The sequence below is a fragment of the Helianthus annuus genome, chromosome 9 (assembly GCF_002127325.2).
Source record: "Helianthus annuus cultivar XRQ/B chromosome 9, HanXRQr2.0-SUNRISE, whole genome shotgun sequence".
NCBI lineage: Eukaryota > Viridiplantae > Streptophyta > Magnoliopsida > Asterales > Asteraceae > Helianthus > Helianthus annuus.
The window spans coordinates 187,542,032-187,555,875 of record NC_035441.2 but is presented as its reverse complement, the minus strand read 5'-3'; the positions used below and the strand labels follow the sequence as shown (position 1 = coordinate 187,555,875).

At 43.0% G+C, this 13,844-nt stretch overlaps 2 protein-coding genes across 2 annotated transcripts; one reads left to right on the top strand and one right to left on the bottom strand.

Moving 5' to 3' along the window:
- Positions 1 to 266: 266 nt before the first annotated feature.
- Positions 267 to 2,757, top strand: LOC110875141 (alpha-ketoglutarate-dependent dioxygenase AlkB). The gene is made up of 5 exons (XM_022123349.1): positions 267 to 413; positions 856 to 948; positions 1,403 to 1,606; positions 1,817 to 2,119; positions 2,346 to 2,757. The coding sequence occupies exons 1-5, from the start codon at positions 330 to 332 to the stop codon at positions 2,619 to 2,621; spliced, it is 960 nt and encodes a 319-aa protein (XP_021979041.1). The 5' UTR covers positions 267 to 329; the 3' UTR covers positions 2,622 to 2,757.
- A 9,652-nt stretch (positions 2,758 to 12,409) lies between these two features.
- Positions 12,410 to 13,119, bottom strand: LOC110876979. Its single transcript, XM_022125135.1, has 3 exons — positions 13,029 to 13,119; positions 12,810 to 12,957; positions 12,410 to 12,713 (listed from the first exon to the last, which is right to left on the bottom strand). The coding sequence occupies exons 1-3, from the start codon at positions 13,117 to 13,119 to the stop codon at positions 12,410 to 12,412; spliced, it is 543 nt and encodes a 180-aa protein (XP_021980827.1).
- Positions 13,120 to 13,844: the final 725 nt, after the last annotated feature.

Below are 13,844 nucleotides of genomic sequence, written 5' to 3'. Positions count from 1 at the left end.
TATGTTACAAATTTACACAATCAGTCCTTATTTACAAACTGACTTAACTGGGTTATGATTTTTGGACTGAAATGGCACCTTTCCAGAACGTCAGGGAGGAAAATGGCGCATTTTTGAAAAATGGACTGAAATGGCCAAAGTGACCAAACCACAGGGACGAAAATGGCAGTTAACTCTTAGAAAAAAGAAAAAACTTAATTCCGTTATGCTTTCTAAACGGCGGAGTATGAGTTTGGATTACAATCCAATTTGCCAAAATAAAAAGGCAGGCCCATTAGGTGGTCAGGGGATGAATATAATACGTGGCGGCTGTTGTTAATTAAACAACCATGCATACCCTGCTTCTTCTCCAGAAATCAAATCGTAACGTAACGATGAGCTTGTGCAGACCCATGGTATCCACATCTTTTTGGGTGAGCGATTCTCTTCGTCTTATAAATTTATTATTATTATTCTTTCATACAATTTTTGTTTTGCTGAAGCTTTGGTCTGTAATCATCATCGCTGACTGATATGTTTATATGAGTTAAAAGAAAAAATTAGGGCTCCAACATGACCAAATCAGTCTGTATTTGATACGAACAACTACACTGTTGCGTTGTCAAATGTGGACTGACTTTTCTATTTGTCTGTGGCCGGTCAAGTTTGTTTTGTTCATATGTTTGTTTTATATATTTTCGTTGCTATGTACGGGAGTAGTGGGTAATTAGTTATTTCAACTTTGTCTCTCGATCGATCAGTAGAATGAGAAATTGTTGAAATTTGTCCAAGTAGAAAAAGGGGTTGCGGTGCCCGTCTACCTTTTGTTTTGATGTAGTTTTTTGGTGAAATATTAAATTAAAAACTCATTTGCAGGTAAAACCCACGCAGGCGGACCGCAGCTCCCATCCTCCATCGTTTCTCACACTCAACCACCCCCCTCCATCGTTTCAATCAATCGGAATTAAGGTAAACTTTCTATGAACGTAAATTCAACTTTGCTTTTAAGTATTTGGTTTCTAGTGGTGATCAAGTTAAGATATTTTCTGCATTTTAAATAGATTTTTGTGCTTGCTCGTACACAATGACAACGCAGTAACCTCCTGACCTATAAATCTTTATACAAGACATCAATCAAGTTCTGTGCATCACATCTGTAAACCATTTTGTCTGAAATGTCACTTTTGCAACACCAGCTTCTTGTTTGATTTCTGATGTAAAAACATTTTTGTTCAAAATGGTCTTGAAACCAAACTTTAAAAAAAAAGTTGTTGAGACAACAAACCTGTCGACTTACAATTTTCAGATATAAACCCACCATCCCGCCCTCAATTGGGTTTATGAATTTATCGTTCCTTGAATCTACGGCTACCCATTAGAGATAAATGACATTCATAATCAAGAACATTGTATATACATGCAGGATGCATTCCATGGTTCTTTATTGAGGGAGTGTCACTGCATTCCTTCAAATTGGCCTACTGAAACAGTACCATATAGTTTATTGGGGGATTGGCGGATTATCAAACAGCCACCAGGTGAAAGGACCCCGAGCAAACTTTCAACTTATGAAATACTTGGACCCGGAATGATTATCTTGAAGAATTACGTCAGCCTCACGGACCAGGTGTATATGTATCTATCAATATTATGAATATGCTGTAGTAGATTTTGAACTACAACTACTATATCTTTCCTTTTTTTTTTTTTTTTTGCTTTTTGGAAGGACATTTCTCTCTAAAAAAATACTCTTGTTTGCAAATTACAAACTTAAATTGTGATTCCGGAACAATGCTTTTCCATAAATCAATATTTTGACTCGAATCTAATCTATTAGGTTGATATAGTGAACATATGTGAAAAGTGGGCCGCAGGTCCTGGGGGGTTTTACATGTACAAAAGTGATGAAGATCGTCGACGACAAATGTGTTTTGGTCGAAACTGGGAGCCGGAAACAGGGTATAGGAACTGTTACAGAAGTAATGGTTTTAAACCACCACCGGTTCCACATGAATTTATCTCATTGGCTGAAGCTGCAATTAAAGATGCTCAACTCTATCTGGATGATCTTCCTTCAATGTACCCCGATACTTGTTTAGTCAGTTTCTATAAAACCAATGGTCGACTTGGCCTTCATCAGGTTAATTTTCCTATTAACTCATTGATTTTCATTACTATTTTATTTCAGAAGTTAATTTGTTACGTAATTTTGTGGGTCATGTGAACTATATTATTATGGAAATGATAATAGACTATCAACCCTTGTTTAACTAAAGTTATTTGATACATAGTTTATATAATGTAATGCTAATAGACCCGTTCGTGTAAATAGAGAGTTAATTATTGAGTGTTTTTGTTGAATATAGGATTGTGATGAGAGCTCAGATTCTCTAAGAAGAGGATTGCCTGTGGTTTCCATCTCCATTGGCACTACTGCAATATTTGTGTATCGCCGTACTGAACATAAAAGAAAGCTGAAAGATGTTTGGTTGGATTCAGGTGATGTATTGATATTTGGTGGCAAGTCTAGACATATTTATCACGGGGTGGAGCACGTCGGTTGCAACACATTTTCTGATGATTTATATCTAGAAAGCAAGATGAGGTTGGGCCGTCTATCCCTTACTCTACGGCAATTCTGATCTTGTTTGAGTTTTATCATGCCATGTTTCGTGTTTGTCATAAAGTAACTAGTGTGTTGAGCCTGGACTTTTGTTTATGTTATTTGAGTCAACTTTAAATTATAATTCCTCTTAATATATAGGTAATTTGGAGCTACGGGGAGAGTATTTGAATAAGGGTGGGGCTATTGATACACCCTTATTAGGCTATTTTGACACCCTTCATCTTCACGGCTCATATAGATGAAGGGTGTCAACATTCTCATTCACCTATACGAGCCTTATACTTCTATACAAGGCGTCTAGGGGAATGTGAATGTTTTTTTTTTGTCTGCCTGTTATAGGATTCGTATAACAGGATACGAGTTGCATAGGTTGTTATACAATCGTATGGTGATTTTTTTTTATGCAAGATTTAGATGTAAATGTGTAAAGTTATACGATCGCATACATCTATACGACCTGTATGGGTTATTTATATAATATTTTTTGTTTTGGCTGTAAGTTATTAAGGCGAATAACAATTCCGACGCTAGGATCTTTTTGACTAGATCTAAGAGTAAGTTACTCGCCGTAATAAAGTCTGAAATGGGAGTTTTACAGGCCTGAAGGCGTTTCTCCAACTGCATATCTATCACCTCGCTATAGTGTTAAAATTTTTAAAAATAATTTAGTAATAAAGTAACTTAAGGTAATATATAATAGCACACGTAATTATAGGAATGATTGTTAGCATATAATTGTAATTATCTTGTATCCATAATTATCCCTATACCTTGTATTATATATTTGGGAGATAATCAATGAAAAGGGACACGGTCCATATTCCTTTATGGTATCAAGAGACCAGGCTCTCTTCTAACCCTACTGCCGCCATCCCTCTTCTCCTTCTTTTGTTCGACAGCCCCATCTCTTCTTGTTCCTCATGGCTGGCGATGACCAACCCCTCACCACCACAAACACCTCTCCCATTACCATCAAATCTGAAATCCACCCTGCCACCACTGTCACAAATATTAAAACCATTATCCCCTTCGTTCTTGAGATTGAATCCAGCCAATACTCTTCTTGGGCAACCCTCTTTACCCTTCACTGTCGCGCACATCTGGTTGAAGACCACCTTAAGGCCAAACCCGAAACTACCACAGCCGAATCCTCCTTCGAAACCGCCACATGGAACCGCTTGGACGCCATTGTTTTACAATGGCTCTACAGTACGATTTCTAATGACCTCCTCCACACCATCATCGACAAAACTTCAACCGCACACGATGCATGGGTGGCCATCGAGGAATTATTTCATGATAATAAGGCCTCGAGAGCCATCTACCTCATGCAAAAATTTTCAAACACCAGGTTAGATGGTTTTCCCAATATCTCAGCCTATTGCCAAGCCCTTAAAACCTTAGCCGATCAACTAGCTAATGTCGATGCTCCGGTCACCGGTGAGCGGTTGGTTCTCCAACTTATCGCCGGTCTTAATGATCAATACGAAGGCATTGGCACTATCCTCACCCAACAACGACCTTTGCCATCCTTCTACAACGCCCGTTCACAACTTATCCAGGTTGAAACCCGTAAAAACGAACAAGCCTTGTTAGCCTCCAAGACCGCCTCGACCGCTCTAACCGCTCAAACCACCCGCTCCACCAACTCCGACTATTCCCGTGCTCCATCCGAGCCCACTCGTGGCCGAGGCCGCTCAGGCCGCCGAGGCCGAGGCCGGGGTTCCTTTGGTCGCGGTCGATACAACCAGGCTCCCTATTACCCGAACCAACCATATAACCCATGGCAGTCTTATTGGCCCACTCCAAACTACAACCCATCGGCCCAATACCCAGCTTACAATCCATCCGCCCAGCCACCTTATTGGCCTGCCCCACCATGCCCATACCCATCCACCAACCGGCCCTCCCACCCGACTGATCCAGCACAGCAGCCCGGCCTTCTAGGCCCACGTCCACATCAAGCCCACCTTGCTTACAGCCCAACTGACATTGAACATGCTCTCTATACTATGTCTCTGCAGCAACCGGATTTGACTAAGTACATGGACACGGGCGCTACATCCAACATGTCTAACGAACAAGGTGACTTTCATACTTTTTCTAATTCGTGCATTTCTAATAATATTCTTGTAGGTAATGGCGACACCATACCGGTTCTTGGCCAAGGCACCAAATACCTACCCAAACCCTTCCCACCCTTTATACTTAAAAATGTGCTTTATTCTCCCAAACTTGTTAAAAATCTTATTTCTGTCCGTCGATTCACTACGGACAACTCCGTTTCTGTGGAATTTGACCCGTTTGGTTTTCTTGTGAAGGATCTCAAGACCAAGACCCCTCTTCTTCGGTGCAACAGCAGCGGTGATCTCTACCCTCTGGTGCTCGGGTCATCCACCACTCAACCTACTGCTCTTGCTGCAATTTCCTCACAACTCTGGCATCACCGGCTTGGTCACCCAGGACGGCCTTCTTTGACTACATTAAAAACTTCTAGTTCAATTTCTTTTGATAAATTTCAGAATAATGTATGCCAGTCTTGTATTTTTGGTAAAAGTGTTCGTTTACCATTTTTTCCTTCCAATAATATAACTATTAAACCTTTTGATATTGTTCATAGCGATGTTTGGACCTCCCCAATCATCAGCTCATCTGGCCATAAATATTATGTGTTATTTTTGGATGACTTCACTAATTTTTTGTGGACTTACCCAATAACAAATAAATCTAACGTCTTCCCTTCTTTCTCTCACTTCGCCTCTATAATTAAAACCCAGTTTGAAACCACCATTAAAACCTTTCAATGTGATAATGGCCGTGAATATGTCAATACAATGTTTCAAAATTTTTTCACTACAAATGGAATTCTTTACCGCCTCTCTTGCCCCTATACCTCCTCTCAAAACGGTAAGGCCGAACGCAAAATTCGCACCATAAATAATATGGTTCGGACCTTGCTTGCCCACGCTCACCTTCCCACCCATCTCTGGCACTTTGCCCTCGAAACTGCCACATATTTACTAAATATCCTACCCTCCAAACAAACCCGGAACAACACCCCCACCGAACTTTTATATCACACTACACCCACTTATGATCATCTCCGCGTGTTCGGGTGCCTTTGCTACCCGCTCACACCCTCTACCACCATCCATAAACTCGAACACCGCTCACAACCTTGCGTGTTCCTTGGATACCCGCCCACCCATCGCGGATATCGCTGTTTGGACCTCTCTACAAACCAAATATTTCTCTCCCGCCATGTTGCGTTTGATGAAACAACATTTCCGTTTCACCAAGCCATCGGGCCTGCCCCTACCTATGACTTTCTAACCGATGCCTTTCCTTACCACTTAAGCCCTCATATCACCACTACTAGTCCACTACTTAATCCTTGTCCACCTTCAGCCGGCCCAACTTCAGTTTATAGTGGCCCAACCTCCTCAAACCCATCTACCAGCCCGCCACCTACCCCTTTGGTCCAACCGGCCCAACCGACACCATCTCCCCAGCCCACTGCCTCCACGGCTCACCCAGCTACACCTAGCCCACTTGCTACTCAACCGATCTCATCACCCCCTGCCACCTTAACCACTCACCCGAATCCCCCACCCACCACTCAACCCACCCGCACCATTCATACCCGCTCCATGAGCGGGATACACAAACCCAAGTTACCCTTCAACTTACATGCCACAACTCAACCCAAGCCCGTCCGACCCATTCCCAAAAACCCTTCCGATGCCTTACGAGACCCGGTATGGTACTCCGCCATGTCTACAGAATATAATGCATTGATTAGAAACGGTACATGGGAGTTAGTACCACGTTCACCCGACATGAATATCGTACGGAGCATGTGGTTGTTTAAGCATAAATACAGGTCCGACGGTACATTGGAACGCTATAAAGCAAGATTAGTATGTGACGGTCGGTCGCAACAGGTGGGTATTGATTGTGGGGAGACGTTCAGCCCGGTGGTTAAGCCCGCGACTATCCGGACTGTTCTATCACTGGCTTTGTCAAAGGGTTGGGCGGTTCATCAACTGGACGTGACGAATGCGTTTTTACACGGAAACCTACACGAGACCGTTTACATGCATCAACCTATGGGTTTCCGTGATAAAAACTTTCCTGATTATGTTTGCCTCTTGCGCAAATCTTTATATGGCCTGAAGCAGGCCCCACGGGCATGGTACCAACGCTTCACAGATTATGTTCTCACCATGGGTTTTCGTCACAGCAGGTGCGATGCGTCCTTGTTCACTTACACACAGGGGCATGACACTGCATATCTATTATTATACGTTGATGACATTCTTCTTGTCACCTCGTCTGACGCTCTTCGTCACCGTCTTCTGGCCAGCCTTGCAGCTGAATTTGCCATGAAAGACCTCGGTCCTCTCAGCTATTTTTTGGGCATCTCGGTCTCTCGGAATGCAAACACTATGTTCTTGTCTCAGAAGTCCTATGCCACTGACATTATTACACGTGCCGGGATGCAGTCTTGCAATCCGGTTTCTACTCCGGTCGACACACACGCGAAGCTCAGTACTACATCCAGCGACCCTTTTCATGATCCCACTTTATACCGCAGTCTAGCTGGGGCACTGCAGTATCTCACTTTCACAAGGCCTGACATCACTTATGCGGTTCAGCAGATTTGCATGCATATGCATGCCCCTTGTGTAGATCACTGGAATGCACTTAAGAGGATCATACGGTATATTCAGGGCACCTCTTCCTTCGGCCTCACTCTCGGTCCGACTACCGCTACTTCCTTAGTAGCCTATACAGATGCTGATTGGGCCGGGTGCCCGGACACTCGGCGTTCTACTAGCGGCTACTGTGTCTACTTCGGTGATAATTTGATCTCCTGGTCCTCCAAACGCCAGGCGACTGTTTCTCGTTCCAGTGCCGAAGCTGAATATCGTGGAGTCGCAAATGTGGTTGCGGAAATTTGTTGGCTCCGAAATCTGCTTCTTGAGCTCTCTCTGCCTCTCACGAGAGCTACCATGGTTTATTGTGACAACGTTAGTGCCATTTATCTATCTGGCAACCCAGTTCAGCATCAACGCACCAAACACATCGAGTTGGATATACATTTTGTGCGTGAACAGGTTCAGCGAGGTAATGTCAGAATTTTTCATGTGCCCTCTCGCTATCAGATTGCGGATATTTTCACTAAAGGTTTGCCGCGGATTTTATTTGAAGACTTTCGTGCCAGTCTCAGCATACGGTCACCTCCCGCTTCGACTGCGGGGGTGTAATAGCACACGTAATTATAGGAATGATTGTTAGCATATAATTGTAATTATCTTGTATCCATAATTATCCCTATACCTTGTATTATATATTTGGGAGATAATCAATGAAAAGGGACACGGTCCATATTCCTTTAATATATTTAATTGTTATTACAATACACATTAAACGATGGTGACACAAGTAAACATTCAAACGACTATAACTTACCTAATCATAAAAAGAAGATAAATACACCCATAACACTTGCCATCACCGGCCAACCCTTTAATGTTCTGAACTAGATATACCCCTCCCACCTTATTTCTGTCCGTCGATTCACTACGGACAACTCCGTTTCTGTGGAATTTGACCCGTTTGGTTTTCTTGTGAAGGATCTCAAGACCAAGACCCCTCTTCTTCGGTGCAACAGCAGCGGTGATCTCTACCCTCTGGTGCTCGGGTCATCCACCACTCAACCTACTGCTCTTGCTGCAATTTCCTCACAACTCTGGCATCACCGGCTTGGTCACCCAGGACGGCCTTCTTTGACTACATTAAAAACTTCTAGTTCAATTTCTTTTGATAAATTTCAGAATAATGTATGCCAGTCTTGTATTTTTGGTAAAAGTGTTCGTTTACCATTTTTTCCTTCCAATAATATAACTATTAAACCTTTTGATATTGTTCATAGCGATGTTTGGACCTCCCCAATCATCAGCTCATCTGGCCATAAATATTATGTGTTATTTTTGGATGACTTCACTAATTTTTTGTGGACTTACCCAATAACAAATAAATCTAACGTCTTCCCTTCTTTCTCTCACTTCGCCTCTATAATTAAAACCCAGTTTGAAACCACCATTAAAACCTTTCAATGTGATAATGGCCGTGAATATGTCAATACAATGTTTCAAAATTTTTTCACTACAAATGGAATTCTTTACCGCCTCTCTTGCCCCTATACCTCCTCTCAAAACGGTAAGGCCGAACGCAAAATTCGCACCATAAATAATATGGTTCGGACCTTGCTTGCCCACGCTCACCTTCCCACCCATCTCTGGCACTTTGCCCTCGAAACTGCCACATATTTACTAAATATCCTACCCTCCAAACAAACCCGGAACAACACCCCCACCGAACTTTTATATCACACTACACCCACTTATGATCATCTCCGCGTGTTCGGGTGCCTTTGCTACCCGCTCACACCCTCTACCACCATCCATAAACTCGAACACCGCTCACAACCTTGCGTGTTCCTTGGATACCCGCCCACCCATCGCGGATATCGCTGTTTGGACCTCTCTACAAACCAAATATTTCTCTCCCGCCATGTTGCGTTTGATGAAACAACATTTCCGTTTCACCAAGCCATCGGGCCTGCCCCTACCTATGACTTTCTAACCGATGCCTTTCCTTACCACTTAAGCCCTCATATCACCACTACTAGTCCACTACTTAATCCTTGTCCACCTTCAGCCGGCCCAACTTCAGTTTATAGTGGCCCAACCTCCTCAAACCCATCTACCAGCCCGCCACCTACCCCTTTGGTCCAACCGGCCCAACCGACACCATCTCCCCAGCCCACTGCCTCCACGGCTCACCCAGCTACACCTAGCCCACTTGCTACTCAACCGATCTCATCACCCCCTGCCACCTTAACCACTCACCCGAATCCCCCACCCACCACTCAACCCACCCGCACCATTCATACCCGCTCCATGAGCGGGATACACAAACCCAAGTTACCCTTCAACTTACATGCCACAACTCAACCCAAGCTCGTCCGACCCATTCCCAAAAACCCTTCCGATGCCTTACGAGACCCGGTATGGTACTCCGCCATGTCTACAGAATATAATGCATTGATTAGAAACGGTACATGGGAGTTAGTACCACGTTCACCCGACATGAATATCGTACGGAGCATGTGGTTGTTTAAGCATAAATACAGGTCCGACGGTACATTGGAACGCTATAAAGCAAGATTAGTATGTGACGGTCGGTCGCAACAGGTGGGTATTGATTGTGGGGAGACGTTCAGCCCGGTGGTTAAGCCCGCGACTATCCGGACTGTTCTATCACTGGCTTTGTCAAAGGGTTGGGCGGTTCATCAACTGGACGTGACGAATGCGTTTTTACACGGAAACCTACACGAGACCGTTTACATGCATCAACCTATGGGTTTCCGTGATAAAAACTTTCCTGATTATGTTTGCCTCTTGCGCAAATCTTTATATGGCCTGAAGCAGGCCCCACGGGCATGGTACCAACGCTTCACAGATTATGTTCTCACCATGGGTTTTCGTCACAGCAGGTGCGATGCGTCCTTGTTCACTTACACACAGGGGCATGACACTGCATATCTATTATTATACGTTGATGACATTCTTCTTGTCACCTCGTCTGACGCTCTTCGTCACCGTCTTCTGGCCAGCCTTGCAGCTGAATTTGCCATGAAAGACCTCGGTCCTCTCAGCTATTTTTTGGGCATCTCGGTCTCTCGGAATGCAAACACTATGTTCTTGTCTCAGAAGTCCTATGCCACTGACATTATTACACGTGCCGGGATGCAGTCTTGCAATCCGGTTTCTACTCCGGTCGACACACACGCGAAGCTCAGTACTACATCCAGCGACCCTTTTCATGATCCCACTTTATACCGCAGTCTAGCTGGGGCACTGCAGTATCTCACTTTCACAAGGCCTGACATCACTTATGCGGTTCAGCAGATTTGCATGCATATGCATGCCCCTTGTGTAGATCACTGGAATGCACTTAAGAGGATCATACGGTATATTCAGGGCACCTCTTCCTTCGGCCTCACTCTCGGTCCGACTACCGCTACTTCCTTAGTAGCCTATACAGATGCTGATTGGGCCGGGTGCCCGGACACTCGGCGTTCTACTAGCGGCTACTGTGTCTACTTCGGTGATAATTTGATCTCCTGGTCCTCCAAACGCCAGGCGACTGTTTCTCGTTCCAGTGCCGAAGCTGAATATCGTGGAGTCGCAAATGTGGTTGCGGAAATTTGTTGGCTCCGAAATCTGCTTCTTGAGCTCTCTCTGCCTCTCACGAGAGCTACCATGGTTTATTGTGACAACGTTAGTGCCATTTATCTATCTGGCAACCCAGTTCAGCATCAACGCACCAAACACATCGAGTTGGATATACATTTTGTGCGTGAACAGGTTCAGCGAGGTAATGTCAGAATTTTTCATGTGCCCTCTCGCTATCAGATTGCGGATATTTTCACTAAAGGTTTGCCGCGGATTTTATTTGAAGACTTTCGTGCCAGTCTCAGCATACGGTCACCTCCCGCTTCGACTGCGGGGGTGTAATAGCACACGTAATTATAGGAATGATTGTTAGCATATAATTGTAATTATCTTGTATCCATAATTATCCCTATACCTTGTATTATATATTTGGGAGATAATCAATGAAAAGGGACACGGTCCATATTCCTTTAATATATTTAATTGTTATTACAATACACATTAAACGATGGTGACACAAGTAAACATTCAAACGACTATAACTTACCTAATCATAAAAAGAAGATAAATACACCCATAACACTTGCCATCACCGGCCAACCCTTTAATGTTCTGAACTAGATATACCCCTCCCACCTTTATTTTTTCGGTTTTCGAAACGATAACCTTCCACACACCACTTAAGCTTTTATTTACCGGAACCGGGTATCGCCAAATGCATTTAGCAAGCAGAGCCTTATTGATCTCTTTAAGATTAGACGAGCTAAGACCCCCATATTTGATAGGTGCCGTAACGCTCTTCCATACGACCCGATGGAGCTTTTTTAACGTCACATTTCCACCCCAAAGAAACCCCTTAATAATCGCCTCCAACTCATTTAGGACAACCATCAGAGCTTTGAAAAGGGATAAATAATAATTAGGTATGCTTTCTAGAATCGATTTAATGAGTGTAACACGCCCCCCGATCGATAAAGTCGACGCCTTCCACAAAGCAAGGCGAGTTTCGAAGATATCAAAAACAAACTTCCAATTATTAATCCTAGACATTTTAGCTCCCACTAACATTCCCAAATGAATAAACGGGATTTCGCCCATCATGCAATTCAATTTCGAGGCCATTTCGCTCACCTCACTAGTCCCCGTAACTGTATAAGTAAGATTTTATCATGTTTATTCTAAGACCCGAGCAGAGATAAAAGCATCTAAGCAGTAACGCCACATTTTTAATATTAGAAGCTCTTCATTCCCCCATCATAACACGGTTGTCTGTGTAAAGAAGGTGTGTAAGAGTCGGACCTTCATTAGGGAGCTTGACACCCCTAAGAGCCTCCACCCTACTCGCTTTCCTTATCATACTTGAAAACGCCTCCATCACAATAAGAAAAACAAAGGGTGTGATCGGGTCTCCTTGCCTCATTCCTTTGTGGCACGAGAACTAGAACGTAGTAAAGCCATTGACAAGAACCGAAGATCTAGCCGTTGAGAGAATTCCATGGATCCATCTACACCATTTATTCGGGAAACCCAATTGGTCCATAACCGACGAAACGAAATTCTAGTTAACATTATTGTACGCTTTACCAAAATCAATTTTGAATAGAAAAGCATTACTACCCCTTTTTTTTACCCATAAGATGACCTCATTCAAGATAAGAGTACCATCTAAAAACAACCGATCTTTAATGAAAGCTGTTCGATTTACCGAATTCACTGACCCGGTCACTTTCTTTAATCTATTAGACAACACTTTCGACACCACTTTGTTCAGGATACTGGTTAAGTTAATAAGGTGATAATCTCCAAAACCACCCGGCTCTTTAATCTTTGGGAGAAGCGTAATAAACGAGGATGTGCAACCCCTAGAAAAAGTTCCAGATTCAAAAAAACATTTAATTTTTTTTTCGAAATCATCTTCAAAGAATCTCCAAAAACGCTTAAAGAACTGCATATTAAACCCATCTGGGCCCGGAGCCCTCTCACTGCCACATTCGAAAATCGCAGTCTTGATCTCCTCCTTCGAAAATTCACCAATCAGACCATTCGCTTCCTCTTCCGATAATTTTTTCTCGAACGAACACTCGAGATTCGGTCGTACTAGAGAGTCTTCACAATTTTTTTTCCAGAAAAAATTGAAGACAACTTTTTTTTATTTTTTTTCGGTTTAGAAATCCAACTGTTCTCAACCATCAGATCGGGGATAACATTAGACGCCTTCCTTTTATTGACCAACCCATGGAAATATGCCGTATTATCGTTACCCTCCATAGCCCACTTAGATCTAGCCCTTTGCTTCAAATCTTTAAGAGTAAACTGCAATTTTACCCCATGGGGTTTGGGGTGATTGGCATGTCTACCCCCCCCCCTAAGGAAATAAATGCAATTTTACCCCCCAACGTTTGCTCTTATGTCGCAACTTTACCCCCCGACGTTAATTTGGCTAACTGGTCTGTTAGATTTAATATGAAATAACTATTTTACCCTTTTATTTTACCCCCAACATTCCTGTTATGTTGCATAATTACCCCGCATAGGTAAATCACTAAAATGGCCTTTCTTATTCCCCCCCTATACTTTCTGTTAAGAAGCAATTTTACCCCTGGGACATCCAAATCCCTTCCCGCCACCACCCAGACTCAATTCATTTGCAGCATATTGAATAACTTAATAATCGAAACCAATTAATAACTTATGATGCATATTGATGCAATTAATAACCCCTGCTCCTAATCAACCCATTGATTCAATTCATTGCTCACATATTGAATCAATTCATTTGCAACAACTGTATACACATTTTAGCATCAGTATACACATTCAAGCAACTGTATACAACACATGATTCAATTCAATTCATTCAAGCATCAGTATACACATTCAAGCAACTGTATACACATTGCTCACATATTGATTCAATTCATTTTAGTCTATCTGTAATCAAATGCACATGAAAGGCACATACAGCAACTGTATACACATTTTAGCATCAGTAT